Source organism: Salvelinus namaycush, chromosome 36, assembly GCF_016432855.1.
Source record: "Salvelinus namaycush isolate Seneca chromosome 36, SaNama_1.0, whole genome shotgun sequence".
In the NCBI taxonomy this organism is placed as follows: Eukaryota; Metazoa; Chordata; class Actinopteri; order Salmoniformes; family Salmonidae; genus Salvelinus; species Salvelinus namaycush.
Genome location: NC_052342.1, coordinates 20,216,394 through 20,243,955, shown reverse-complemented (window position 1 = coordinate 20,243,955; position 27,562 = coordinate 20,216,394). Strand labels below are relative to the sequence as shown.

The 27,562-nt window shown below is 42.8% G+C and overlaps 2 protein-coding genes across 3 annotated transcripts in view; one reads left to right on the top strand and one right to left on the bottom strand.

The window, feature by feature from the left end:
• gba2 (glucosidase, beta (bile acid) 2) overlaps positions 1-6,538 on the bottom strand; it is a 33,707-nt gene extending 27,169 nt beyond the window's left edge. For both annotated transcript variants that reach the window (XM_038975752.1, XM_038975753.1), the window contains exons 1-2: positions 5,760-6,538; positions 5,029-5,317 (exon numbers count right to left, since the gene is read on the bottom strand). In XM_038975752.1, coding sequence (XP_038831680.1) covers positions 5,029-5,219 — 191 coding nt within the window. In that variant the 5' untranslated portion in view covers positions 5,220-5,317; positions 5,760-6,538. The remainder of the gene's footprint in view (positions 1-5,028; positions 5,318-5,759) is intronic.
• Positions 6,539-6,807: 269 nt separating this feature from the next.
• rgp1 (GP1 homolog, RAB6A GEF complex partner 1) lies at positions 6,808-24,383 on the top strand. Its single transcript, XM_038975734.1, has 9 exons — positions 6,808-6,972; positions 7,395-7,510; positions 7,664-7,797; positions 10,058-10,141; positions 10,400-10,549; positions 22,315-22,458; positions 22,800-22,927; positions 23,009-23,186; positions 23,795-24,383. Exons 2-9 carry the CDS (start codon positions 7,395-7,397, stop codon positions 24,016-24,018), a joined length of 1,158 nt encoding a protein of 385 aa, XP_038831662.1. The 5' UTR covers positions 6,808-6,972; the 3' UTR covers positions 24,019-24,383.
• Positions 24,384-27,562: the final 3,179 nt, after the last annotated feature.

The following is a 27,562-nucleotide window of genomic DNA, read 5'->3' as shown; positions in this document are numbered from 1 at the left end:
TCAGATATTGTTGATGTTGGGGGGAGGCCGGATGGGGGTGCTCAATTCGGAAATGGGTTGCTCTTTTGACTCATACATGGAGCAGGCCTTTGCTCACAAGTTGCTGAAATACCAGCCCTTTGTGTCACACCTGAACAGCCTTGGTTATCAGTGAAAACTTGTAATGCTGGAGTCTCTACCGTGTATATAGGCTGACAGTAGGTGGCCTTCAGATTGCAGGCCTGCATAGGACAAAGGCAAAGCAGCTAGCGAGGTACTGCTCTGTGTCAGCTGTCATAGGCAGGCAGCCTTGCTGTATGGAGAATGTGCTTTCTGTATCCACATATCCATGACCTATGAAATGTTTGAATCTTTGCCGATAATGTAATTTGTTAATTTGTGGATTCAAATTCACACAGAGGCACGGTGTTGGTAATTGATTAGACTATCGACCTAAGCCCATTAAAAACCATGGGGCCCTAAGCCTAAACAAGCAATTAACGCTAAAGATGACAGGGTGCGCATGCTAGATTAGAACACACAGACTGCCACATAAATCAAATACAGAATAGCCTATTAGCTCAACATTATCTTAAAATCAGGGGTCAAAGAAAATAAGTTACCACCATAACGGCCTGGTTCAGAAATACTGACAACTTTACTGTAGACATTAGACAATGGCATTTGGCCTGCTGAATTTAGTCACAAAATGGATACAAATGGGCAGAGTTACAGAAGATCTGCTCGACTTCAAATAGGAACTGAATAGGACTTGTTGTAGTTGTGGAAAAATGTTGGCCACAGCCACAGGTAAACAAAGAGGAGACCCTCTTCAATGGATCCTTGTGAAAAATGTCAGTCAGTCCTGCTTTAACTCTATTGAGCGACAGACAGCCAGACCTCTGAATCAGGGCTGGGGTCAAATCGAATTGAAGGCAGTCAACTCAGGAAGTGATTTTAATTTTAGAATTCTAAAATGTAAAAACTTCTGAAATAACTTCTACTCCTCAATTTATTGAGAAGTCATTGAAAATAGATGGTGTTTTTTCAAATTTGGAATAGTTACTTCAGTTTACATCCTGAATACCTATCCTCAACTTGAATTGACCCCAGCTCTGCTCTGAATATAGGGCAGGTTTTTAGACTACCTGGTAGTAGCATTCTTCTTACTTGTGAACTGTATAAAAAAAAAAAAAAAAAAATTGGGCAAGAGTCAATTATTAACTGACGTTGTCATGGTGACCGACTGTGGGGGGACAATGTCAAATAGACTGGCGGCCCACACCTTTACGGATAACGCCCTCATTTTACTGTTGTTAGGCCTATAGGCTACGCAATCTTGTTTTGTTAAGACAGCTCAAGGAAGAGGCAAAGTCCATGAATGTGAGGTTGAGTAGAATTAATTTACCATTTCTTCACTGTTTGCCTAGCTCATTCTCTTTAGGCACCAGAAGACTGTTAAATGTGAAAGAGAGCTCAACAGCATTCAAACACACACCACACCAGTCAATGGCCAGCCTCCACCCAGTACCCTGACCCTTAGAGACTGCTGCCCTATGTACATTGTCATTAAACACTGGTCACTTTAATAATGTAATAAGGTACTGTAAGTAAACACAAGCATTTCACTGCACCTGCAGCAACATATGCAAATACACTACCGTTCAAAAGTTTGGGGTCACTTAGAAATGTCCTTGTTATTGAAAGAAAATCGCATTTTTTGTCCATTAAAATAACATAAAATTGATCAGAAATAGAGTGTAGACATTGTTAATGTTGTAAATGACTATTGTAGCTGGAAACTTCTGATTTTTAATGGAATATCTACATAGGCGTACAGAGGCCCATTATCAGCAACCATCACTCCTGTGTTCCAATGGCACATTGTGTTAGCTAATCCAAGTTGATCATTAGAAAACCCTTTTGCATTTATGTTAGCACAGCTGACAACTGTTGTTCTGGTTAAAGAAGCAATAAAACTGTCCTTCTTTAGACTAGTTGAGACTGGTGTTTTGCGGGTACTATCTAATGAAGCTGCCAGTTGAGTACTTGTGAGGCTTCTGTTTCTCAAACTAGACACCAATGTACTTGTCCTCTTGCTCAGTTGTGCACTGGGGCCTCCCACTCTTTCTATTATGGTTAAAGCCAGTTTGCGCTGTTCTGTGAAGGGAGTAGTACACAGCGATGTACGAGATCTTCAGTTTCTTGGCAATTTCTCACATGGAATAGCCTTCATTTCTCAGAACAATAATAGGCTGATGAGTTTCTGAAGAAAGGTCTTTATTTCTACTCATTTTGAGCCTGTAATCGAACACCCAAATGCTGATGCTCCAGATACTCAACTAGTCTAAAGAAGGACAGTTTTATTGCTTCTTTAACTAACACAACGTGCCATTGGAACACAGGAGTGATGGTTGCTGATAATGGGCCTCTGTACGCTTATGTAGATATTCCATTAAAAATCAGCAGTTTCCAGCTACAAGAGTCATTTACAACATTAACAATGTCTACAATGTATTTCTGATCAATTTGATGTTATTTTAAAAATGGACAACATTTTTTGATTTTCTTTCAAAAACAAGGAAATTTCTATGTGACCCCAAACTTTTGAACGGTAGTGTATATGTGTACGCGACCAATAAAATTTGATTGAATTTGACAAACACACTAATAACTACTAGGTCATAGTGTGTAGTGTCAAGCTGGTGGGTTGAATGATGAGCAGGCAAGATGTATGGAGGTGGTCACATTTACATATACAGTTGAAGTGGGAAGTTTACATACACTTAGGTTGGAGTCATTAAAACTCATTTTTCAACCACTCCACAAATTTCTTGTTAACAAACTATAGTTTTGGCAAGTCGGTTAGGAAATCTACTTTGTGCATGACAAGTCATTTTTCCAACAATTGTTTGCTGATTATTTCACTTCCAACTCACTGTGTCACAATTCCAGTGCCTCAGAAGTTTATATACACTAAGTTGACTGTGCCTTTAAACAGCTTGGAAAAATCCAGAAAATTATGTCATGGCTTTAGAAGCTTCTGATAGGCTAATTGACATCATTTGAGTCAATTGGAGGTGTCCCTGTCGATGTATGTCAAGGCCTACCTTCAAACGCAGTGCCTCTGCTTGACATCATGGGAAAATCAAAAGAAATCAGCCATGACCTCAGAAAATAAATTGTAGACCTCCACAAGTCTGGTTCATCCTTGGGAGCAATTTCCAAACGCCTGAAGGTACCACGTTCATCTGTACAAACAATAGTACGCAAGTATAAACACCATGGGAACACGCAGCCGTCATACCGCTCAGGAAGGAGACTCAGAGATGAACGTACTTTGGTGCGAAAAGTGCTAATCAATCCCAGAACAACAGCAAAGGGCCTTGTGAAGATGCTGGAGGAAACAGGTACAAAAGTATCTATATCCACAGTAAAACGAGTCCTATATCGACATAACCTGAAAGGCGGCTCAGCAAGGAAGAAGCCACTGCTCCAAAACCACCATATAAAAGCCGGATCACGGTTTGCAACTGCACATGGGGACAAAGATCATACTTATTGGAAAAATGTCCTCTGCTCTGATAAAACAACAATAGAAATGTTTGGCCATAATGACCATCGTTATGTTTGGAGGCAAAAGGGGGATGCTTGCAAGCCTGACTCAGTTACACCAGCTCTGTCAGGAGGAATGGGCCAAAATTCTCCCAACTTATTGTGGGAAGCTTGTGGAAGGCTACTCGGAACATTTGACCCAAGTTAAACAATTTAAAGGCAATGCTACCAAATACTAATTGAGTGCATGTAAACTTCTGACCCACTGGGAATGTGATGAAGAAATAAATGCTGAAATAAATCATTTTCTCTACTATTATTCTGACATTTCACATTCTTAAAATAAAGTGGTGATCCTAACTGACCTAAAACAGGGAATATTTACTAGGATTAAATGTCAGGAATTGTGAAAAACTGAGTTTAAAATGTATTTGGCTAAGGTGTATATAAACTTCCGAATTCAACTGTAGTGCCGTTGGCATATTATTTAAAGCATTATTGTATTACTTTGTTATTTAAAGCTAACAGTTCATTTACCTGTTGATCTAGTTGCAGTCGGTCTGCAGTAGTTGTCATGTTAATACACCCACCAGCCAGGTCAAACAGTGACATCACCTCTCTGTACCACCCTGAGGATATCTTCTCACACGTGATCCATCTAAAACACTCGTGTGTGTGTGTGTGTGTGTGTGTGTGTGTGTTCTCTCCGCATGATTCCCAACTCCAATAGCACAGCTGAAAACAACCCAGGTCCAACAGGCTGTTTTTATCTTCTGCTGGTAATCCTTACTTTCATTGTTTTGTTACCAGAAGCACTGCAGGCCTACAGTAGATCAATATCAGCTTTGTATCAAGCAAGCCACCCACACCTGATTAGCCTACTCTCAGGAATGCAGGATTCTGGGCTGGCAGCAGTACAAGGTCTAAGCTGGCATGACCTGAATGTAATATTATGAGTCTCAAATGGTTTCAGAGGGGGAGCAACAACAACCACCAATCAGTCCACAGATGTTAGAGAACCATGCTGGATAGAATTAGGCCTAGGTGTTAAACACAGACTGAGGCAAGTCATTGCCACAACAAAGCTAGCTTTTGTGTTTCTATGTCAAGTTAATGAAGGATTGAGGTGTGAGAGACCAGTGTGGAGAAGAAGCTGGGTTGTGTGTTTCTTTACCCACTACCAGTCACAGCACCTGCATATGTACATGTCTCACACACACCTTCCCTTTTGGACAAGCAAAGAAACATGAGACTACACCTGGCACCCAGGCTGCTCTGCAGCACCATAGGGACCCATGCCAGAGAAAAGTGATAGGCTACATACCCTTGCACTGAAAAATGCCTCTCCTTGCCACTATGTAGAATAAAGATAGGTTGTGCTCAACCATATAACACAAATCTCTCTCCTTTAACTGTAAATACTATGAATAACACAGTTTGGCTATATTAACTGGCTGGCTTGACACGATGAGAGGTGGTGTTCAGGGGGCTCACCTGACTCCAAGGCCAATGTGTTCAACGATGTTGGAGAGGGACACATCTTTGGCTTGAAATGGCTTCCTTTTCTCCTTGAACTCATGCGCCAAGCAGATCCGCCAGCCGTCCTTCGGTACCCCATAGCCGAGTTCCGAAGACACATACCGACTCATGAGCTCGGCTGTTGAGCTGTTGTCACCTGACTCCATGTTCAGCCGGTAGTCGGATAGAAACGAAAGGGAGCTCTTCTTGTGAACGGGAACCTGCCCGGTGTCTATTCCGCTGAGTTGGAACACCCCTGTTAAACCTGTTGGAAACAAGATAATTGTCTGGGTTGTGCAAGAAGAATCAATTTGTCAAGTGCCCTAGAGGCATTTGAGTGACAGTAAAACAAATACATTTCTCAACTGAACTTATTTTCATACAAGTGTGATGATTCCTAAATGACAACTTTAGATACCTGGGCAACAGGTCCATCAGGTGAGGACAGGTATGTAGTTCTCAGATAATTATTCCTCCATCTTCATCAAGTGGAGGACAACTTGCCATAATAATAATAATGAGATTAAATTTACCACACCTATGATCTGTTGAATACTGTATATGCCTTCAAGAGCGATAATTTATCAATTTATCTGAGATGGCATAAGGTCTCAAGCCAGCTCTCTAACTAAAAGTAATGTTTGGAAATGTCAAAGACAGGAGAGGAAATCTTACAGTAAGGAAGGTAAACTTCAACTTGTTCTCACCGTTGTTGACCCACGTATCTATCCGAGACCCTGATAGTCCAGTGTGGTAGAAGGGACACTGGCACCTACCGAGGCGTGTGTGCGCAGGTGGTTTAGCCAGTGGTGTCTGCTGTCGCCAGTTAATGTGTCCAAGTAAACAACAACGAGCTATTGAAATACCTGCATTATGCAGAGCATGCACAGGTAGCTAGCTACGCATGCAATTAATGAGAATGGATACCGGTCGTCTGGTTAGCTAGCTAGATGTTTTCAACGAATATTGAAGCTAACTAACGTTAGCATCTCAACAGACGTGGGTTTGTCGTCAGACAGTTAGCTTCTGCAGATCCGTAGACACCCGGTTTTGATTTCGGAGTCAGATTCTTGGTCACGTAGGCTGTATCATTCTGTTCAAAATACAGCAGCAATGTCAGATTAAAGCTTTCGCACGGCTACGCTATCTGGTAGATGTCCAAATGCAATTCTAAACGGACAGCCGACCTGAGTGACAAGTTGAAGTAGTGTTAGGAGAGCGCCCAATATGCAAAGTCTTACAGTAGGCTATACTATTGAAGTTCATTTTGTGAGACTGGGCCAACTCACCAGGAAAAGGGGGGGGGGGATTATTTATGCCCGTTCCTCCAATTTGTGCAAAACGAACTATATTTTTCCTCTATATGCAGTAAGGTTGATTGCATAAAGTATGTAAGTATCATATTATGGCTGTTATTAAATATATTAGCACTATGTTATGTCCAATAAATGTTCCCGAACACACTACAAACCCACACTGGCTACTTACAATATAAATAGCTCCTCCCATATGCCACGGAGCTTCTTTTGATGGCCAACAAAATGTTATTCCTGAAAAATGCACATTTGAGATAATGCTTGTAAAATTGGAATTGAACTGATCATTTGTAAAATTGGAATTGTACTGATCATTTGTAAGTATAACACACATTTTTTTATTCATTGGGTTCAATAATTGTGTCCAATACCGGGAAAATAGTACGTTGAATTCCTTTTCAATTTTACCCCGCGATACGGTATGTTCGTGCAGCTGCGAGATGGAACGCTTTATTAATGCTATGTTATTGTGTTGCTGAATTTGTCTCAAAGAATTTACAAATACTTACAGTGGGTATTTCATATCGATTTGACAGTTTGATTTGGCTGACCTGGGGCTTGAGTCGTAACTCATTGGCTAGCTGGTGCCACATCTGAGGCCAAGGTATGGTTTTCGAGACATTATTCCACTTCAATGGTTAGCCTAGCTTGGTAACTAGCTAATTGACTGATTTGGAGACAGCAGTCAGTAGATAACCCTAGCTAGTTAACATTCTTATCTCGCTGCAATTTAATTTAGCAAGGTCTCGGTCAAAATAACCAAACTACTGAGTTAACACAACACGTTTTTTTAAACGTAGCTAGCTGGCGTTCCAAATAACGTGTGTTATAACGTTACTGTTTACGTTTTTTCTACTGTATTATTGACTGTATGTTTGTTTATTCCATGTGTAACTGTGTTGTATGTGTCGAACTGCTTTGCTTTATCTTGGCCAGGTCGCAGTTGTAAATGAGAACTTTTTCTCAACTAGCCTACCTGGTTAAATAAAGGTTATATATATTTTTTTATGTGTTCCTCGAGGACAGATGATCGAGGTGGTGGCCTCAATGGCCCGAGGCCCGGTGTTCCTGGCCGGGGAGGTGATGGAGTGTCTCATCACCTTCACCAACCCCATATCCCATCTCTCCACCTCCGCCAGCAGGTATGCTATCTTTCTCTCACTCACACATCACCCATTCTTCAGTAGTGCTCAATTGTGATTTATATGCATGTACATTTTAGTTAGCTATACTGTATGTAAGGTTACATGGGGTGAAAAGTCTCAAACCATGACTAAAAAGTGTGTGTGTGTCAGTGAGATGCTGGCGTGGGCCAGTGCCCAGATCCACTGCCAGTTCCATGCCAGTGAGAGCAGAGTGGCGCTGCCAGCTCAGGGCACCAAGCAGGATGTCCAGGCAGAGAGCGACACTGTCCTCATCCCCAGCAGAGGTGAGTGGCTAGACATAATAAAGAATGCACACACACATGTTGAGGGAGGTGGAAAGTGTCAAAATGCAACTATAATATTTTTCTTTTAGATACAGTACCAGTCAAGTTTGGACACACATACTCATTCCAGGGTCTTACTTTATTTTTACTATTTTCTACATTGTATAATAGTGAAGACATCAAAACTATAAAATAACACATGGAATCATGTAGTAACCAAAAAAGTGTTAAAAAAAACTAAATATATTTGAGATTCTTCAAAGTAGCCACCCTTTGCCTTGATGACAGCTTTGCACACGCTTGGCATTCAGCTTTACCTGGAATGCTTTTCCAACATTCTTGAAGGAGTTCCCACATGCTGAGCACTTATTGGCTGCTTTTCTGTCACTCTGTGGTCCGACTCATCCCAAACCCTCTCAATTTGGTTGAGGTCAGGGGATTGTGGAGGCCAGGTCATCTGACGCAGCACTCCAACACTCTTCTTCTTGGTCAAATAGCCCTTACACAGCCTGGAGGTGTGTTGGGTCATTGTCCTGCTGAAAAACAAATGATACTCCCACTAAGTGCAAACCAGATGGGATGGCATATCGCTGCAGAATGCTGTGGAAGCCATGCTGGTTAAGTGTGCCTTTGCATTCTGAATAAATCACTGACCGTGTCACCAGCAAAGCACCATCATACCATCTCCTCCATGCTTCACGGTGGGAACTACACATGCGGTGATCATCCGTTCACCTACTTTGCGTCTCACAAAGACACAGCGGTTGGAACCAAAAACCTCAAATTTGGCCCCATCAGACCAAAGGACAGATTTCCACCAGTCTAATATCCATTGCTTGTGTTTCTTGGCCCAAGCAAGTCTCTTCTTCTTATTGGTGTCCTTTAGTAGTGGTTCCTTTGAAGCAATTTGACCATGAAAGCCTGATTCATAGTCTCTACTGAAGAGTTGATGTTGAGATGTGTCAGTTTAAGTAACAATGTGAAGCATTTATTTGGGCTGCAATGTCATGTGCATTTAACTGTAATGAACTTATCCTCTGCAGCATGGGTAACTCTGGGTCTTCCTTTCCTGTGGCGGTCCTCATGAGAGCCAGTTTCATCATAGCCCTTGATGGTTTTTGCGACTGCACTTGAAGAAACTTTCAAAGTTCTTGAAATGTTTCGTATTGACTGACCTTCATGTCTTAAAGTAATGATGGACTGTAGTTTCTCTTTACTTATTCGAGCTGTTCTTGCCATTAATATGGTCTTATACCAAATAGGGCTGTATTCTGTATACCACCCCTACCTTGTCACAACAACTGATTAGCTCAAACAAACAAATGAAGGAAAGAAATTCCACAAATGTACTTTTAACAAGACACCTGTCAATTTAAATGCATTCCAGGTGACTACTTCATGAAGCTGGTTGAGAGAATGCCAAGTGTGCAAAGCTGTCATCAAGGCAAAGGGTGGCTACTTTGAAGAATCTCAAATATAAATATGTTTTGATTTGTTAATACTTCATTTTGGTTACTAAATGACTCCATGTGTTTCATAGTTTTGATGTCTTCACTAAATAGTAAAAATAAAGAAAGCCTTGAATGAGTAGGTAGGTCCAAACTTTTGATTGGTATTGTATGTACTTACTGCCCCCCCACCTCAAATCTTACCCATCTGCTCCGTGTGAAGGGCCTCCCCTATGCCCTCCCCTTGTCTCTGTACAAATCCAATCTATCCCAAATGGCACCCTATTCCCTACATACTTTTGACCTGAGCCCTATCGCCCCTGATGAACTACATAGGGAACAGGGTGCCATTTTTACCCCCATTCTGTCTGAGCCACCATGACTGTAAATTACACTTTGTGATGGAGATTAGAGGACTAACCCTGGGACTGCTAGTATACTGTGAGGGTTTGGGTCTGTCAATTTAGGAAGTGATTTTAATTAAAAATTCCCCCTAAAAAGTGTAATGACTTTTGACATCAATAGCTTCTCATTTTCAGCTTACTGGGAAGTCATTGAAAATAGTTGCCCTTTTTCAATTATTGAATTGGAATTTCAGTTTACTGACTGAATTGACTGCCTTCGATTGATCCAAATTAACAATGCTGTATGTGTATGCTGGCTTGACACCCTTAAACCACTGCTGCCTGCTCAGTCAAATCGGCTTACTTTTCACTTTAAGTGCATGAAGTAGATTAGTTGTATATTTTGGGTGGGAAAAGTCTGATACAAAATGACCTCTATTCTTCCACTCTACCTGCTGTCTTCACCAGGAGAAGGAGGGCAGTGCATGTTGGACACGCCTCCCAAGATACTATTCTGTGACCTGCGCCTGGACCCCGGAGAGAGCAGAACTTGTAAGAGCACCACAACCGGACTCGGAGCATAGAAATAATCAGTTCAGAGGGGATTCACTCAATCTTTTTTTATATATGTGCTATTTAGCAGACGCATTTATCCACAGCAACTTAGTCAAGCATGCATGCATTTTATTCTATTTTTTTAATAATGGGTGGTCCCAGGAATGTAACCCACTTTCCTGGCTTTACAAGAGCCATGCTTTACCGTTTGAACTACAGTCTCTCTTGCTCTCTCACTTCTTCTTCCTCCCTCAGACTCGTACAGTGAGGTGGTTCCCAATGACGGGCCTCCAAGTTTTCGAGGCCAGTCAGTGAAGTATGTTTATAAGCTGACCATCGGCTGCCAGAGGGTCAGCTCTCCAATCAAACTACTGAGGGTCCCCTTCAGAGTCCTCGTCCTGCATGGTGAGCTGTCCTCCTGACCCTCTTACTCAGTCTAATCTAACAGAAGTACATCTCACATCAGAGTTGTGTTCAGAAAGGATATAAATATACATACACACCTTAGTCAAATGCATTTAAACTCAGTTTTTCACAATTCCTGACGTTTAATCCTAGTAAAAATTCCCTGTCTTAGGTCAGTTAGGATCATCACTTTATTTTAAGAATATGAAATGTCAGAATAATAGTAGAGAAAATGATTTATTTCAGCTTTTATTTCTTCCATCACATTCCCAGTGGGTCAGAAGTTTACATACACTCAATTAGTATTTGGTAGCATTGACTTTAAATTGTTTAACTTGGGTCAAATGTTTCAGATAGCCTTCCACAAGCTTACCACAATAAGTTGGGTGAATTTTGGCCCATTCCTCCTGACAGAGCTGATGTAACTGAGTCAGGTTTCTAGGCCTCCTTGCTCGCACATGCTTTTTCAGTTCTGCCCACAAATTTTCTATAGGATTGAGGTCAGGACTTTGTGATGGCGACTCCAATACCTCGACTTTGTTGTCCTTAAGCCATTTTGCCACAACTTTGGAAGTATGCTTGGGGTCATTGTCCATTTGGAAGACCCATTTACAACCAAGCTTTAACTTCCTGACTGATGTCTTGAGATGTTGCTTCAATATATCCACATAATTTTCCTTCCTCGTGATGCCATCTATTTCGTGAAGTGCACCAGTCCCTCCTGCAGCAAAGCACCCCCACAACATGATGCTGCCACCCCCGTGCTTCACGGTTGGGATGTTGTTCTTCGGCTTGCAAGCCCCCCCATTTTTCCTCCAAACATAACGATGGTCATTATGGCAAAACAGTTCTATTTTTGTTTCATCAGACCAGAGGACATTTTTCCAAAAAGTACGATCTTTGTCCCCATGTGCAGTTGCCAAACCATAGTCTGGCTTTTTTTATGGTGGTTTTGGAGCAGTGGCTTCTTCCTTGCTGAGCGGCCTTTCAGGTTATGTCGATATAGGGCTCGTTTTACTGTGGATATAGTTACTTTTGTACCTGCTTCCTCCAGCATCTTCACAAGGTCCTTTGCTGTTGTTCTGGGATTGATTAGCACTTTTTGCACCAAAGTATGTTCTGTCTCCTAGAGATGAATGTGTCTCCTTCCTGAGCGGTATGACAGCTGCGTAGTCCCATGATGTTTATACTAGCGTACTATTGTTTGTACAGATGAACGTGGTACCTTCAGGCGTTTAGAAATTGCTCCCAAGAATGAACCAGACTTGTGGTTTTCAACTTTTTTTTTTCTTCTGATGTCTTGGCTGATATTTATTTTGCTTTTCCCATGATGTCAAGCAAAGAGGCACTGAGTTTGAAGGTAGGCCTTGAAATTAGAGGTCGACCGATTATGATTTTTCAACGCCGATACTGAATGAACAATGAACACTTATTTTAACTTAATACAATACATCAATAAAATCAATTTGGTCTCAAATAAATAATGAAACATGTTCAATTTGGTTTAAATAATGCAAAAACAAAGTGTTGGAGAAGAAAGTAAAAGTGCAAGATGTGCCATGTAAAAAAGCTAACGTTTAAGTTCCTTGCTCAGAACATGAGAACATATGAAAGCTGGTGGTTCCTTTTAACACGAGTCTTCAATATTCCCAGGTAAGAAGTTTTCGGTTGTAGTTATTATAGGACTATTTCTCTCTATACCATTTGCATTTCATATACCTTTGACTATTGGATGTCCTAATAGGTACTTTAGTATTGCCAGCCTAATCTCGGGAGTTGATAGGCTTGAAGTCATTAGAAGAGCTGCTGGTAAACGCAGTAAGGTGCTGTTTAAATGAATGCTTGCGAGCATGCTGCTGACTACCACTGCTCAGTCAGACTGCTCTATCAAATCATAGACTTGATTATAACATAATAACACACAGAAATACGAGCCTTAAGTCAATAATATGGTCAAATCCAGAAACTATCATTTCGAAAACAAAATGTTTATTCTTTCAGTGAAATACGGAACCGTTCTCTATTTTATCTAACGGGTGGCATCCATAAGTCTAAATATTGCTGTTACATTGCACAACCTTCAATGTTACAATTACGTAAAATTCTGGCAAATTAGTTCGCAACGAGCCAGGCGGACCAAACTGTTGCATATACCCTGACTGCGTGCAATGAACGCAAGGGAAGTGACACAATTTCCCTACTTTAATATTGCCTGCTTGCTAACATGAATTTCTTCTAACTAAATATGCAGGTTTAAAAATATATACTTCTGTTTATTGATTTTAAGAAAGGCATTGATGTTTATGGTTTAGTACATTCGTGCAACGATTGTGCTTTTTTCGCAAATGCGCTTTTGTTACATCATCCCCGTTTGGCGAAGTTGGCTGTCTTCTTTCGGAAGAAATGGTCTTCACACAGTTCGCAACGAGCCAGGCGGCCCAAACTGCTGCATATTTATTTCACCTTTATTTAACCAGGTAGGCAAATTGAGAACACGTTCTCATTTACAATTGCGACCTGGCCAAGATAAAGCAAAGCAGTTCGACACATACAACAACACATAGTTACACATGGAGTAAAACAAACATACAGTCAATAATACAGTGAAAAATAAGTCTATATACAATGTGAGCAAGTGAGGTGAGATAAGGGAGGTGAAGGCAAATAAAATATATATATAAATAAAAATATAAAAAAAGGCCATGGTGGCGAAGTAAATACAATATAGCAAGTAAAAAAACACTGGAATGGTTGGTTTGCAGTGGAAGAAGGTGCAAAGTAGAGATAGAAATAAAGGGGTGATATGCATATACCCTGACTCTGTTGCACAGAACGCAAGAAGTGACACAATTTCCCTAGTTAAAAGAAATTCATGTTAGCAGGCAATATTAACTAAATATGCAGGTTCGAAAATATATACTTGTGTATTGATTTTAAGAAAGGCGTTGCTGTTTATTGGTGCAACGACAGTGCTTTTTTTCGTGAATGCGCTTGTTAAATCATCCGTTTGGCGTAGTAGGCTGTGATTCAATGATAAATTAACAGGCACTGCATCGATTATATGCAACGCAGGACAAGCTAGATAAACTAGTAATATCATCAACCATGTGTAATTAACTACTGATTATGTTAATGACATCATCATTATTATTACATTTTCTGGAATTTTCCAAGTTGTTTAAAGGCACAGTCAACTTAGTGTATGTAAACTTCTGACCCACTGGAATTGTGAGAAAGTGAAATAATCTCTGTAAACAATTGTTGGAAAAATGACTTGTGTCATGCACAAAGTAAATGTCCTAACAGACTTGCCAAAACTATAGTTTGTTAACAAGAAATGTGGAGTGGTTGAAAAACAAGTTTTAGTGACTCCAACCTAAGTGTATGTAAACTTCCGACTTCAACTGTATGTATATATTTACGGACAGATACTACCTGAATTTGTGAAATAAGAACACTTCTGTTGCAAAATGTTTTGGTCATATAGTGCATACGGAACACAAACGACAGTGCCTTGAGAAAGTATTCAAATCAAGTTTATTTTATATAGCCCTTCGTACATCAGCTAATATCTCGAAGTGCTGTACAGAAACCCAGCCTAAAACCCCAAACAGCAAGCAATGCAGGTGTAGAAGCACGGTGGCTAGGAAAAACTCCCTAGAAAGGCCAAAACCTAGGAAGAAACCTAGAGAGGAACCAGGCTATGAGGGGTGGCCAGTCCTCTTCTGGCTGTGCCGGGTGGAGATTATAACAGAACATGGCCAAGATGTTCAAAATGTTCATAAGTGACAAGCATGGTCAAATAATAATCAGGAATAAATGTCAGTTGGCTTTTCATAGCCGATCATTAAGAGTTGAAAACAGCAGGTCTGGGACAGGTAGGGGTTCCATAACCGCAGGCAGAACAGTTGAAACTGGAATAGCAGCACGGCCAGGTGGACTGGGGACAGCAAGGAGTCATCATGCCCGGTAGTCCTGACGTATGGTCCTAGGGCTCAGGTCCTCAGAGAGAGAAAGAAAGAGAGAAGGAGAGAATTAGAGAGAGCATACTTAAATTCACACAGGACACTGGATAAGACAGGAGAAGTACTCCAGATATAACCAACTGACCCTAGCCCCCCGACACATAAACTACTGCAGCATAAATACTGGAGGCTGAGACAGGAGGGGTCAGGAGACACTGTGGCCCCATCCGATGATACCCCCGGACAGGGCAAAACAGGAAGGATATAACCCCACCCACTTTGCCAAAGCACAGCCCCCGCACCACTAGAGGGATATCTTCAACCACCAACTTACAATCCTGAGACAAGGCCGAGTATAGCCCACAAAGATCTCCACCACAGCACAAACCAAGGGGGGCGCCAACCCAGACAGGAAGATCACGTCAGTAACTCAACCCACTCAAGTGACGCACCCCTCCTAGGGACGGCATGAAAGAGCACCAGTAAGCCAGTGACTCAGCCCCTGTAATAGGGTTAGAGGCAGAGAATCCCAGTGGAGAGAGGGGAACCGGCCAGGCAGAGACAGCAAGTGCGGTTCGTTGCTCCAGAGCCTTTCCGTTCACCTTCACACTCCTGGGCCAGACTACACTCAATCATATGACCTACTGAAGAGATAAGTCTTCAGTAAAGACTTAAAGGTTGAGACAGAGTCTGCGTCTCTCACATGGGTAGGCAGACCGTTCCATAAAAATGGAGATCCATAGGAGAAAGCCCTGCCTCCCGCTGTTTGCTTAGAAATTCTAGGGACAATTAGGAGGCCTGCGTCTTGTGACCGTAGCGTACGTATAGGTATGTACGGCAGGACCAACTCGGAAAGATAAGTAGGAGCAAGCCCATGTAACGCTTTATAGGTTAACAGTAAAACCTTGAAATCAGCCCTTGCCTTAACAGGAAGCCAGTGTAGGGAAGCTAGCACTGGAGTAATATGATCAAATTTCTTGGTTCTAGTCAGGATTCTAGCAGCCGTATTTAGCACTAACTGAAGTTTATTTAGTGCTTTATCCGGGTAGCCGGAAAGTAGAGCATTGCAGTAGTCTAACCTAGAAGTAACAAATGCATGGATTAATTTTTCTGCATCATTTTTGGACAGAAAATTTATAATTTTTGCAATGTTACGTAGATGGAAAAAAGCTGTCCTTGAAACAGTCTTGATATGTTCGTCAAAAGAGAGATCAGGGTCCAGAGTAACGCCGAGGTCCTTCACAGTTTTATTTGAGACGACTTTACAACCATCAAGATTAATTGTCAGATTTAACAGAAGATCTCTTTGTTTCTTGGGACCTAGAACAAGCATCTCTGTTTTGTCCGAGTTTAAAAGTAGAAAGTTTTCAGCCATCCACTTCCTTATGTCTGAAACACAGGCTTCTAGCGAGGGCAATTTTGGGGCTTCACCATGTTTCATTGAAATGTACAGCTGTGTGTCATCCGCATAGCAGTGAAAGTTAACATTATGTTTTCGAATAACATCCCCAAGAGGTAAAATATATAGTGAAAACAATAGTGGTCCTAAAACGGAACCTTGAGGAACACCGAAATGTACAGTTGATTTGTCAGAGGACAAACCATTCACAGAGACAAACTGATATCTTTCCGACAGATAAGATCTAAACCAGGCCAGAACTTGTCCGTGTAGACCAATTTGGGTTTCCAGTCTCTCCAAAAGAATGTGTTGATCGATGGTGTCAAAGGCAGCACTAAGGTCTAGTAGCACGAGGACAGATGCAGAGCCTCGGTCTGACGCCATTAAAAGGTAATTTACCACCTTCACAAGTGTAGTCTCAGTGCTATGATGGGGTCTAAAACCAGACTGAAGCATTTCGTTTACATTGTTTGTCTTCAGGAAGGCAGTGAGTTGCTGCGCAACAGCTTTTTCAAAAATTTTTGAGAGGAATGGAAGATTCGATATAGGCCGATAGTTTTTTATATTTTCCGGGTCAAGGTTTGGCTTTTTCAAGAGAGGCTTTATTACTGCCACTTTTAGTGAGTTTGGTACACATCCGGTGGATAGAGAGCCGTTTATTATGTTCAACATAGGAGGGCCAAGCACTTGAAGCAGCTCTTTAAGTAGTTTAGTTGGAATAGGATCCAGTATGCAGCTTGAAGGTTTAGAGGCCATGATTATTTTCATCATTGTGTCAAGAGATATAGTACTAAAACACTTAAGTGTCTCTCTTGATCCTAGGTCCTGGCAGAGTTGTGCAGACTCAGGACAGCTAAGCCCTGGAGGAATACGCAGATTTAAAGAGGAGTCCGTAATTTGCTTTCTAATGATCATGATCTTTTCCTCAAAGAAGTTCATGAATTTATTACTGCCGAAGTGAAAGCCATCCTCTCTTGGGGAATGCTGCTTTTTAGTTAGCTTTGCAACAGTATCAAAAATACATTTTGGATTGTTCTTATTTTCCTCAATTAAGTTGGAAAAGTAGGATGATCGAGCAGCAGTGAGGGCTCTTCGATACTGCACGGTACTGTCTTTCCAAGCTAGTCGGAAGACTTCCAGTTTGGTGTGGCGCCATTTCCGTTCCAATTTTCTGGAAGCTTGCTTCAGAGCTCGGGTATTTTCTGTGTACCAGGGAGCTAGTTTCTTATGACAAATGTTTTTCGTTTTTAGGGGTGCAACTGCATCTAGGGTATTGCGCAAGGTTAAATTGAGTTCCTCAGTTAGGTGTTTAACTCATTTTTGTCCTCTGACGTCCTTGGGTAGGCAGAGGGAGTCTGGAAGGGCATCAAGGAATCTTTGTGTTGTCTGAGAGTTTATAGCACGACTTTTGATGCTCCTTGGTTGGGGTCTGAGCGTTTGCGATTGCAAACGTAATAAAATGGTGGTCCGATAGTCCAGGATTATGAGGAAAAACATTAAGATCTACCTACAACATTTATTCCATGGGACAAAACTAGGTCCAGAGTATGACACTGGCAGTGAGTAGGTCCAGAGACATGTTGGACAAAACCCACTGAGTTGATGATGGCTCCGAAAGCCTTTTGGAATGGGTCTGTGGACTTTTCCATGTGAATATTAAAATCACCAAAAATTTGAATATGATCTGCTATGACTACAAGGTCCGATAGGAATTCAGGGAACTCAGTGAGGAACGCTGTATATGGCCCAGGAGGCCTGTAAACAGTAGCTATAAAAAGTGATTGAGTAGGCTGCATAGATTTCATGACTAGAAGCTCAAAAGACGAAAACGTCTTTTTTTTTTTGTTGTGTAAATTGAAATTTGCTATCGTAAATGTTAGCAACACCTTTGCGGGATGCACGGGGGATATGGTCACTAGTGTAACCAGGAGGTGAGGCCTCATTTAACACAGTAAATTCATCAGGCTTAAGCCATGTTTGTCAGGCCAATCACATCAAGATTATGATCAGTGATTAGTTCATTGACTATAATTGCCTTTGAAGTGAGGGATCTAACATTAAGTAACCCTATTTTGAGATGTGAGGTATCACGATCTCTTTCAATAATGGCAGGAATGGAGGAGGTCTTTATCCTAATGAGATTGCTAAGGCGAACACCGCCATGTTTAGTTTTGCCCAACCTAGGTCGAGGCACAGACACAGTCTCAATGGGGATGGCTGAGCTGACTACACTGACTATGCTAGTGGCAGACTCCACTAAGCTGGCAGGCTGCTGCCTGGCCTGCACCCTATTTCCTTGTGGAGCTAGAGGAGTTAGAGCCCTCTCTATGTTGGTAGATAAGATGAGAGCACCCCTCCAGCTAGGATGGAGTCCGTCACTCCTCAGCAGGTCAGGCTTGGTCCTGTTTGTGGGTGAGTCCCAGAAAGAGGGCCAATTATCTACAAATTCTATCTTTTGGGAGGGGCAGAAAACAGTTTTCAACCAGTGATTGAGTTGTGAGACTCTGCTGTAGAGCTCGTCACTCCCCCTAACTGGGAGGGGGCCAGAGACAATTACTCGATGCCGACACATCTTTCTAGCTGATTTACACGCTGAAGCTATGTTGCGCTTGGTGACCTCTGACTGTTTCATCCTAACATCGTTGGTGCCGACGTGGATAACAATATCTCTATACTCTCTACACTCGCCAGTTTTAGCTTTAGCCAGCACCATCTTCAGATTAGCCTTAACGTCGGTAGCCCTGCCCCCTGGTAAACAGTGTATGATCGCTGGGTGATTCGTTTTAAGTCTAATACTGCGGGTAATGGAGTCGCCAATGACTAGGGTTTTCAATTTGTCAGAGCTAATGGTGGGATCCTTTGGCGTCTCAGACCCCGTAACGGGAGGAGTAGAGACAAGAGAAGACTCGGCCTCAGACTCCGACTCGCTACTTAATGGGGAAAACCGGTTGAAAGTTTCTGTCGGCTGAATGAGCGACACCAGTTGAGCATTCCTACAGCATTTCCCTCCAGAAGCCATGAGAAAGTTGTCCGGCTGCGGGGACTGTGCGGGGGGAATACCCCTTGGCTTATTCCACATGTTACAACCTGAATTCAAAATGGATTTTAAAAAATGATATCACCATCTACGCACAATACCCCATAATTACAAAGTGAAAACATGTTTTTTGTTTTTCTAATTTATTGAAGATGAAATACAGAAACACCTAATTTACATACAGTACCAGTCAAGTTTGGACACGTACTCATTCCCGGGTCCCGTGTGGCTCAGTTGGTAGAGCATGGCGCTTGCAACGCCAGGGTTGTGGGTTCATTCCCCACGGGGGGACCAGGATGAATATGTATGAACTTTCCAATTTGTAAGTCGCTCTGGATAAGAGCGTCTGCTAAATGACTTAAATGTAAATTCCAGGGGTTTACATTATTTTGACTATTTTCTACATTGTAGAATAATAGTGAAGACATCAACACTATGAAATAACACATGAAATCATGTAGTAACAACAAAAGTGTTTAACAAATCAAAATGTTATATTTGAGATTCTTCAAATAGCCACCCTTTGCCTTGATGACCGCTTTGCACCCTCTTGGCATTCTCTCAACCAGCTTCATGATGCAGTCACCTGGAATGCATTTAAATTAACAGATGTGCCTTGTTAGAAGTTAATTTGTGGAATTTACTTCCTCAATGTGTTTGAGCCAATCAGTTCTGTTGCGACATGGTAGGGTTGTATACATAAGATGGCCCTATTTGGTAAAAAACCAAGTCCATATTATGGCAAGAACAGCTCAAATATGCAAAGAGAAACGACAGTCCATCATTACTTTAAGACATACTTTAAGACAAGCGTCACATCTGAAGGAAACTTGGCACCATCCCTACGGTGAAGTGTGGTGGTGGCAGCATCATGCTGTGGGGATGTTTTTCAGAGGTAGGGACTGTGAGACTAGTCAGGATTAAGGGAAAGATGATTGGAGCAAAGTACAGAGATCCTTGATGAACACCTGCTCCAGAGCACTCAAGACCTCAGACTGGGGTGACGGTTCAACTTCCAACGGGATAACAACCCTAAGCACACAGCCAAGACAACGCAGCATTGGCTTCGGGACAAGTCTCTGAATGTCCTCGAGTGGCCCGGACATAAAACCTGATCGAACATCTCTGGAGAGACCTGAAAATGGCTGTGCAGCAACGCTCCCCATCCAACCTGACAGAGCTTGAGAGGATCTGCAGAGAAGAATGGAAGAAACTCCTCAAATGCGGGCTAAGGCATTGCTAGAGGCGTCACTATAGACCCGGGTTTCATTCCAGGCTGTGTTGCCGGTCGCAACCCGGGAGACCCATAAGGAGGCACACAATTGGCCCAGCGTTGTCCAGGTTAGTTGAGGGTTTGGCTGGCCGGGATGGCCTTGTCCCATCGCGCTCTAGCGACTCCTTGTTGTACAGTGTTTCCTCTGCCACAGTGGTGCTGCTGGCTTCCGGGTTAAGCGAGCAGTGTGTCAAGCAGCAGTGAGGCTTAGCAGGGTTGTATTTTGGAGGACGCATGGCTCTCGACCTTCACTTCTACCGAGTCCGTACGGGAGTTGCAGCGACGGGACAAGACTAAGAACCAATTGGATATCATGAGAAAGGGTTAAAAAAAACGAACACAAAAATCTATATTGGCCTCATGGTGAAATCTCTGAGCATGTTCCTTCCTCTCCAGCAACTATGTTAGGAAGGGCACCTTTATCTTTGTAGTGACTGGGTGTATTGTTACACCATCCAAAGTGTAATAACTTCACCATGTTCAAAGGTAATGTTCCCTCTGCTGAGCGCAAACTTGAACGTTGTGAAAATTCTGTGCCACTTCCAGCATGTGCACCAATGTACCCACTTTAAGTTTCAGAAAGTGGAAACGTAGGTTACTGTGGATGATCATATTGTAGGCCTACCATCAAAAACAATGGTGTAAATGCATCTCAGAACATGGAAATAGCTGTTCTATCATTCAGCCTGCATTAGCAGCCAATGTGTGGTGTTCAATGTAGGCCTACATTCCATGAGACTTTTGATTAAAAACATGCAGGGCTTGACATTAACCCGTTTGTCCACAGTGTTGTGTGATGGAAGACACCACTTTACAAGATAAAATGCATTATTCCCCATACCATTATGCTACCCTCTGCCTATTGGCTACTTAGCTTATTCAACCTTGTCTCAAAATACAACACTTCCCCTGCACGTGGCTACATGCAGCTCTTGCTTTGATCTCAAAACAAGCGCATCTACTCATGACCGCTCATGCTGTAAACACAGTCAGTTCAAAGTGAATGGCAAAGTTGCATTTATGGCATCTATTTACATATAGGCCTACTGCAGCTCTGATTGGTTATGGCGCACCATTCTGTGTAGAGTACGGGCTGTCAATGCAATAGAATCCTACTTTGATGCGTTCTGCCTATAGCAAAATGTCTTGCATAATTAGTTTTGCATACTAAGTCTGCAAATCAAACTTTATTTGACACATCCGCCAAATACAACAAGTGTAGACTTTACCGTGAAATGCTTACTTACAAGCCCTTAACTAACAGTGCAGTTCAAGAAGAAAATATTTACCTAAAATAAAAATAAATAATAAAAGTAACACAATAATAACAATAATGAGGCTATATAAAGGGGGCACCGGTACTGAGTCAGTGTGAAGGGGTACAGGCTAGTTGAAGTCTTGCGTAGTTAATTTTTGTTTTCTGTGTGTTGCATGGAGTTGGCTAATATTGTATTTATTCGATCAGAATTGCCACAGTAAAGGGAAATGGTGATAACTAAGGGGGAAGTTCAATCTCGTGCTTCTCTCCACAGCTTGGAGGGATATTCTCTAAGCTGCGGAGATATTCAACATCTGTTTTTTTGTTTTTTTTACGCATCACCAATGGGTGCCCTTTGTGAGGCGTTGAAAAACCTCTCTGGTCTTTTGGTTGAATCTATACTTGAAATTCACTACTCGATTGAGGGACCTTACAGATAATTGTATTTGTGGGGTACAGAGATGCGGTAGTCATTCAAAAATCATGTTAACCACAATTAATAATATAGCATGGAACTGATTTATGTGACTTGTTAATCACATTTTTAGTTCTGAACTGATTTAGGCATGCCATAACAAAGGGGTTGAAATACTTATTAACTCAAAACATTTCAGCTTTACATATTTAAAAAAAAAAAAAAAAATCACTGACATTATAGAGTATTGTGTATAGATCAGTGACACACAATCTCAATTTAATCCCTTTGTAATTCAGGCTGCAACACAACAAAATGTAAAAGTGTGCACTGTATGTATGAAATGCCTGTTGTGGACATGTTTTTCTCCTATAAAATGACATTGTTCAAAATGAGTGACATGATGTCCCTGTCGTAGGCATGCCGGAGCCGCCGTTCCCCCAGGACGAGGAGGTGGCCCCCTCTAACCCCTTCCTGGAGGAGGAGGAGGGTGGCCGGAGAGACGATCGCCCCCTGGAGAGAGCCTTGGACATGCTGACGATCACCTCACGCCGCTGTCCCCGTGAGTCTCTTGTTCTCCTAGGCTAATTCTCCAATGACAACCTATTCCCTTTATAGTGCACTACTTTTGACCTGTGCTATGTGGCAGCTCTTCTTATGCGCCTCCTTCTGTAATGTGATTTGTGTTCCAAATCAGCTAGATGATGTACTGAGGGTTTTTTGCAGACTCCAATCCATTGATCTCTTATCTCAGTTTGTTTCTGATTAGATTTATTAGGGTCTCCATGGCGAAAGATAGTCTTACTGGGGTCCGACACACTGGGGTCCGACATACATTGCAGACGTGTGTGTGTTTAGCAGCAATGTGGAATGCATGTGACCTTTGACCCCTGTCTCCCACAGATCTGTTCAACATCACCAACATGCGGGGGAAGGTGGCCAAGTTCTGCATCTTCAAGACCGTCTACAGACTAGGGGAGGACATCATCGGCACCTTCGACTTCTCAGAAGGGGATATTCCCTGTATACAGGTGTGTGTGCGCATGTCTGTGTCAGGGCCTGTCGTATTTTTACTTGAATGAGGATATTAAAAGTGTGTGTTTGTGTGTCAGTACTCGGTCAGCCTGCAGAGTGAGGAGGAGATCCAGCAGGGGTACCAGCGGCGTCCTGGTCAGTCGATCAGTGTGATGGGTCACGGTCGTCACTTAGAGTCCTGCCTCCACACAGCTTCCACCCACTTCTCCCTCCCCGTCCCCCTCAACGTCACCCCCGGCTTCAGCACAGACATTGGTACGTAGCTAAGTCAAATTTCCATCAAATGTATCTCATTAAGCCATTTTTACGTCACAAGTGGCACGAAGTGCTATACAGATACCAGCCTAAAATCGCAAAGAGCTAGCAATGCAGGCAGGAGCACAGTGACCAGGAAACATAGGAAGATACCTAGAGAGGAACCAGGCTCAGAGGTGGCCAAGGGGCATGAAAATCAGGAGTTCACCACTCATCTCTCTGCCCTATGTTTATTAATAGCAAGTAGCCTGCCCTGCTTGAGTCTGTCAGTTAGTTTTTTGTTTATCTGGCTTAGCAGAGCGGGCACTTGACAAGAGAAACCATTGTTCTCATAGATGACTGAGGATGTTGGTCATGATCCGGGCTAGACATTGTACCGTCACAATAAAATGGTTTCCCCAGACACAGATTATACCAAGTCTTGGAAGCACTTTTGATGGTTAATCTCCATTTGAAAAAGCTTTTTAAATGTAGTCGAAGACTTGTTTTTAATCTATGCGATAAGACGCGCTTCTCAACCCTTTGTCTTTGTCTCCAAAGCTTCCCTGTGTATTTAACCCTCTGTCTACTCCTAGACAGCTTCATGACATTCTCAACTCATTCCTCAGTGACCCTGCGATGGCGTCTGCACTTTGAGTTCGTCACGTCCCGAGAGCCTATGGAATCACACAACGTGCTGCAAAACCAACCAGAGGTCACCGTGTGGACTGGGGCGGAGCATGTTGATGTGGATACCTTCAGTTGGGACCTGCCAATCAAAGTGCTCCCCACCAATCCAGCCCTGACGTCTTACGTCTCCCAGTTTACAGGGACCAACAGCATCAACATTTAACTGTGTGTGAGGAAGAATGTATTCCAGATATAAAGCAGGCAACTTCTTTTGCTGTTTTTAATATTTTAACATTATGCAGTGCATCCTATATTTTTCTTTGAATGCTCACCTTCCTGTTTTTCCAGCTGAAACATGATGATGATGACCAGTGTTTAATGCTACTATCTGTGGGGTCATTCACAGCATTTCATTTTTTACCCCTTTATTCAAAACCCCCAAAAGAGTCCATTGCTTTGTCACATGAATAGTGTGTTTTATTTTCAAGAGCTATATGCTCTACAACTGTATTCTATAGTATTTTTGAAATTGTTAATGAAACACTGTTCAATGTGAATCAGGAATTAAAATGTGGGATTTGAATTTGACATGAATCTGAAAGGAGTCTTTTATCCACGCATAATCAACAAATGACTTTCACGCAACAATAATTTTATTTAGAGGATAACTGCAAGACAGGACAGAAGACAGAATACAACAATTGTTATATATTACTATAAAAGCTTTACAGTAGTGCATTACAGGGTGGTAAATGAGGGATTCCATTATGTGGGCTCACCTCTGCTTTCCAACTGAGTATCATTTACTGCTTATGGTATTGTAATATTCATGCGGTTTAAATGTCAACTGATCACTGATCTGCAACTGAAGTGAGAATGGACCGTTAGATTACACTGACATGGTCGGTGGTGGAGGGAGTTGATCTTGCGACTTCAGTGGAGGCTGGTGCCACTTTAAATCGGAGGACAGGCTCATTGTAATGGCGACATTCATTCCAATGAGGCCGTCCCTCCACTGTCCGACCGGGGTCCCGGTCTACTCCACCATCTGCAGGTAGTTGTTGTCCCGTGAGCTGTGGCTGGGGCCCAGGTTGTGTCCATTCCCAGGGAGGCAGGGCAGGCGAGGGTCAGCGCTCTGCACCAGGGTCACTTTACAGGTTAAAACGTCCACCCGAGCCTCGCACCAAGCTGGGAAGTCTACCGGGCGATGCACCCTGTGCGGAGAGAGGGGTGTAGGTTTTCAAAGTCCATATGTACGTATGCGCTCTGAAAGAGCATGATGCTCCCTGTACGGAGAGAGGGGGAACGTAATTGACAGCCCAGCATGCGCACTGTCATATGTGTTCTGTAAGGACTTAATGACAATATCCTGATGGAACAATGCTATGTTGAAGTTGTCCCAATTCTACACATCAAATCCAGACCCAACCCTGGTTTCCTTACATTACTTGACTCTGGGCACAATGTACATGGCTGTGTTGAATGGCAAGCTCATCCCAACCATGGAAATGACATTCCTATTACCACCACTGCTAATGCTAACACAACTACCCAGAAAGGCACATTGATTACAGGTGTGTGTACTCACGTCTCACAGCAGCCGACGCCCATGGGGTGCAGACAGGTACACTGCAGACAGCCGTCCTCCATCCAGGACTCCCCCATGGAGTAGTGTCTCCCCTCGTACACACACAGGGCTGGGACAGACCACCAGGGGTGTTAACCCAAGTCCCACACATATTATACAAATCAACCTATATTCATCCACATGAACTTTGTACTCAACTTCAAGTGGATTCATCCATCCAAGATATTTAGAATTTTGAAAAGTATACTCTGGCCTAAATGTACAATGGATGAGTTTCGACAGGTCCCCAAAACGTTTCTGCTTTACCAAATACTCTCTGAACAGAATCGGAATCTTCAACCTAAAGAAATTTGTTGAATGAAAAACACCCTTCAGTTTGATATTCTCACCTTTAGAGTTGAAGTGACAGTGCATGGGAGCAGCTAGGCAGCAGGTGGTCCAGAGCAGAGTCCCGGCCAGGAAGGTCAGTGTCCAGTTTCTCCCAACAATGGAGTCCATCATCTTCATGTTCTTTAGTTCTAGTTCTGTAATTCTAGATCTGGTTCTTAGAGTTTTCTGATTCCTCTCCTCCACCTCGCACCTCCATTTATACCCCACAATCTTTACGACAGCAACGGACGGGGGGAGGTGGGGTTAGTTAGCCTCATCAGGAGGACCGGCCGGGGCAGGGGTGTGAGGCGCAGGGGGGGGCTTGTGGGGTGTCACAGGGTTGGGGTTGGGGGGGGCAAGGGGAAAAAGGCTGTGTCTTGGCACCACCTTGGCACTCCGGAGATCAGCTCCTCTTCGCTCCAGTGGGCATGACCTCTAAAATGATAGAAACATTGACACATCCTAAGATGACTAAGACAGGGAGGGAAAGAAAGAGGTGAGAGGAAGGAGAGAGAGAGAGGGAGAAGGGGAGAGAGGTGAGGGAGGAAAGAGAGTGAGAGGTGAGAGGGTGGAGAGCGAGGAAAATGAGAGCGAGGGAGAGGAGGGGTGAGAGGGAGGAGAGAGTGAGAGGTGAGAGGGGGAGGAGAGAGTGAGAGGTGAGAGGAAGAGGAGATGAGAGAGGGAGAAGGGGAGAGAGGTGAAAGGGGGGAGAAGGAGAGGGATAGAGGGAGGAGAGAGGGAGAGGGAGAAGGGGAGAGAGGTGAAAGGAAGGAGAGGGAGGAGAGAAAGAGAGGTAAGAGGGAGCAGAGAAAGCTGTGGGGTAGAAGAGAGAGAGAGAAAGGAGAAATGAATGGCTAACATGATTTAAATGCTGGTCGATCTATTGATTGAAATTTTAACTATTTCTGTATTCATTCACATATAGTTTCCGTATTGGGGATGAAGTAGATATCTTCAATCGTCATTACGGTCTCACTTAGGATTCCACCTGAGAAACAAAGTGACAGTGGCTGTGTCTCCTTTGATTTTTTTCCTACCAGATGTGTTACTATGTGGTTACTAAGACATTCTGACATGCAAACACAGATGCATATTGTATATGAAGTCAGCGGCCTATTGCCTCCACTGACCCCTGTCTGTCTTGTTGGGATGAGCTCATAGTGATGTCATGGCGTGCCTGCCGTGTCTCCAGTCTGTGACCTCATGCAGGACCTGTCCAGCAGCAGCAGTCAGTTGCCCCCCAGAGGAGACAGAGACAGAGAGGGAGATGGAGAGTGACCTGCTGGATTTGTGGGAAGGGGAAGCTCATAAAGGACAAGATTAGTTTTATGACTTTTATAGTGGCCGCTGCTATGGCTGCTGCAGGCCGGTGGCAGGCGTGTGTGTGTGTGGACCATAGAGATGAAAAAAGGTCTCAACTTTGTATCTGTGCAATTATAGTGTATTTGATAGCATGGGTGGCACCATTGAAGCTATCTACAAAAATATATATATATATTATTTTAATGTTTTAAAAAAGTGTAAAGCTAATAGTGGTATTTTACCGCCACCTGCAGTGCTGGAGATATAGCTCAAAGCCATTTACAAACTAGGCAAAACAATTTCAAGAAAAGACAATGATCCCAACCCGTAGGAATCTCCACACAGTTGACTACTTTAAAATGGTGGAAGCCCTCAATGGCAATGTCCATGCAAAACCGTTTATTACCAAGTAGAGATCGCTATACATCTCTATGGTGTGAACCAACAACCTGTTGTGAGAGGTAGGGACACAGCTTCCCCAGCCTTCAATGACCCACTAACAGAATAG

Excerpts from the sequence above, each read along its gene's own strand:
- rgp1 (XM_038975734.1), top strand. The coding sequence starts at position 7,395 with ATGATCGAGGTGGTGGCCTCAATGGCCCGAGGCCCGGTGTTCCTGGCC. Across the intron at positions 7,798-10,057 it reads TGTCCTCATCCCCAGCAGAG|GAGAAGGAGGGCAGTGCATG; the intron begins GTGAGTGGCTAG and ends TGTCTTCACCAG. Across the intron at positions 22,459-22,799 it reads CACCTCACGCCGCTGTCCCC|ATCTGTTCAACATCACCAAC; the intron begins GTGAGTCTCTTG and ends TGTCTCCCACAG.